Source organism: Notolepis coatsorum (assembly GCF_963971535.1).
Source record: "Notolepis coatsorum genome assembly, chromosome: 2".
NCBI classification, from domain to species: Eukaryota; Metazoa; Chordata; class Actinopteri; order Aulopiformes; family Paralepididae; genus Notolepis; species Notolepis coatsorum.
Genome location: NC_140166.1, coordinates 134,244,577 through 134,247,740, shown reverse-complemented (window position 1 = coordinate 134,247,740; position 3,164 = coordinate 134,244,577). Strand labels below are relative to the sequence as shown.

Genomic DNA, 3,164 nt, shown 5'->3' with positions numbered 1-3,164 from the left:
GACCGATCTCCAACCCCCGCCCTCTTTTCTCGATCCTCCAATCACAACCGCTGCTTTCCTCGAGGCGACAGTTGGGATTGGAGGAATCGAGGAAAAGAGGGCAGAGCTTACGATAGGTGAAACCATAGGGTTGTAAATTGTAAAGAAAGATAGTCTGCATTTCGACATCTTCATTAGGGAGGCAGATCATGTTGAATATATATATATATCTATATCTATATCTATATCTATCTATATATATATATATATATATATATATATATATATATATATATATATATATATATATATATATATATATATATATATATATATATATATATATATATATATATATCTGTATGCTTTTTTTTTTATTAAGAGCAACTGTCTACTTAAATTCTCCGCTCGCCTCATTTGCGAGATTATTTCACGCTCGGTGGTCATTCCACCACTGTTTCAGAGTAAAACAATCACCCAGACCAAGACATATACGATGTCACGTGGGAGAATGGAGACCATCAGGGGTGCTTCACTATGACATCCATCTTCCCTTCACTCCTTCACTCTGCCATCTTTCTTAAGTGCCGAGACTTTGGGAGGAGTGTTCGAGAGAAAGCACCGCCTCTGGTGCTACTGCAGGGAATGAAAAGACCAGATACCTCTTCCTTCATACGATAGGTCGCATTAAAGACACAGTTAATAACACTTTGCCAGTTCACGGTAGTTTGGCAGGCCGTACAAAGGGCACGGGGGGGGGGGGGGGGGGATAAAAGGTCATCGTCGAAGACCCGGCATCTTTTGTACAACATTTATTCATCGTCTCTCTCCAGTGTAAAATAAATTAAAAACACCTCTCTCGTCCCACACGTCCTCCTCACTGCTCCTTCTCGTGGAGTGACACGCGCACGCGCTTGCGCACGTAGAAGGCGGTGAGGGCGCTGCAGCACGCCGTGAAGATGAACAGCGCCACGGCGTCGTGCGCCAGGTCGCCGTGGAGACGCTCGTAGAGAGGCCGGCGCTCCGTGAAGTCTATGCGCAGCGCCTCGATCTGCACCAGGGTGCAGAGCACCAGGAACACGTGGAAGATCTGGTGGCCCTGGCCGAAGAAGTCGCACCTGCCCGGCAGCCAGCGCTCCGGGTGCGGGCAGGAGAAGAAGTAGGCGCTCACGAGGAAGAAGACCACCTGGTAGCGGTGGTAGGCGACCGCCGGGTCGGCGCACCCCTGCTGGTGGCAGCTGTAGATGCGGTGGAGCACCGGCGAGATGTCCAGGCAGTAGGCCACGCCGGACGGCACCACCTGGAACAGCTTGTGGGCGAACTTGGGCAAGCCGGGGCTGGCGTACTTGCCGTAGCAGCAGCCGAAGCAGGAGAACCAGGCGAAGAAGGCGGCGGCGGGCAGGAAGGCCCCGCGCACCCGGGCGTGCCACGACTCCTCGATGGCGTAGTAGAAGTGCGCCAGGGCGCTGCCGTACTGGTAGACGGCGACGCCAACGTAGTCCAGGAAGTAGAAGGTGTAGTGGGAGAGCTCGGACTTGGCGGACAGCAGGTGGGCGAGGGCGCTGCAGGCCAGGTAGGTGAACGCCGAGAGGAGGACGATGAAGAGGGGCTGGGCGTGGGGGTCGCGCAGGAAGTCCACGGTCTCCGCGATCTCCCGGCACTTCACCAGGATGACGAGCGCGGCCAGCAGGTGGGTCCAGACGTTGAGTGCCTCGTTGTGCCTCTGGAAGAGCGTGAGGAAGTAGTAGCGCCAGCCCTGGTCCGGCTGCCGGTAGCCGGAGATGATGTGCGGCTCGCGGAACACCCAGGGCACGTCAGCCGCCTGGAATAAATGAATGAAAAAGTAAATTTTTTAACATGTATTCTCCACATTCCTCCAAACAAATCACAATATCAAGCTCCGTCATACAGAACAATCATAATGAAAGAGAAATGATAAACAAAAAGTCAAGAGCAATGTAGTCAGTTAGTTGACATGTTCAAAAAAGGAGTAGAGGGAAGCTAAGCGTATTGATCCCTACCACCTTACATTTACATTTTTTCTTCCATTAAATTTCACTCGATATAACATAATTTAGTATAATACATTATATAATATACTTTGACTTATAGTACAAGAAGAAAAAAACTTGAGTCGCTTGACAGCAGTAAGTGCAATACAACACTACATAACACAATATAACATAACTTTGTTTATCCGCATTACTCATTTCTATATTATTTTCTCTAATGTGTATTTTTTAAGCTGCTTTTTAAATCGTGCAATATGTTTACTCATTTTGATGTATTCAGGTAGGTCATTCATCCACAACTTCACTCCACAAACGGATATGCACATGCTTTTCAGCGTGGTGTGTACCATTGGTTGTTTACGATTCCCTCTCCCTCTTAACCCTTTCACTGCCGCACTACCAAAACGGTTAACCCTTTTCACTGCGACAACACGCAGAAGGTCAACCCTTTCACTGCCACAAGACAGCCGGTTAACCCTTTCACTGCCACACGATGACAGAAGGTTAACCCTTACACTAACACACAACCGACGGCAACCGACGGTTGTGTGATAGTAAAAGGGTTAACCTTCTGTCGCGTGGCAGTGAAAGGGTTCATTTATATCTGGCTTTGTATATACAATGAGAGCGGTTTTGAAATCGGCACCTTGACTGTGCAGGGCAGCGTGGGGAAGGCGGACTCCAGCAGCCGGGGGATCTGACGCAGCTGCTGGGCGTTGATGAAGAGCCGGCCTATCTGCTCCATCACCACCGTCGCCATGGCACTAGCTGGTGGGGGGGGGAGGGAGGGAGGGAGGGGGAAAGATCAATCAGTCAGTCGGTCGATGATATCATTGGCCTTGAGTTTCTATCGCCACTAGGTCTTTTTTAGTGTGTGTGTGTGTGTGTGTGTGTGTGTGTGTGTGTGTGTGTGTGTGTGTGTGTGTGTGTGTGTGTGTGTGTGTGTGTGTGTGTGTGTGTGTGTGTGTGTGTGTGTGCGTGCGTGCGTGTGTGTGTGTGTGAATTATTATTACAAAGCTTTGTATGTGAATAATACTACATAAATGGGAAGCACATTTCTGCCCCTGGCTTGAACATAATTGTAGAAGAATCTTCCACACAATTTAACAGAATTAATTATGCAAAAGTGAAGCTCCACAAATGACTGGATGTGACTTGTTTTGTTCTGCCAGC

General features: G+C 48.9%; 1 protein-coding gene across 1 annotated transcript; it reads right to left on the bottom strand.

The window, feature by feature from the left end:
• Positions 1–856: 856 nt before the first annotated feature.
• paqr7b (progestin and adipoQ receptor family member VII, b) lies at positions 857–2,751 on the bottom strand (the record flags this gene model as incomplete). The annotated part of the gene is made up of 2 exons (XM_084308313.1): positions 857–1,801; positions 2,638–2,751. The coding sequence occupies 2 exons, from the start codon at positions 2,749–2,751 to the stop codon at positions 857–859; spliced, it is 1,059 nt and encodes a 352-aa protein (XP_084164439.1).
• Positions 2,752–3,164: the final 413 nt, after the last annotated feature.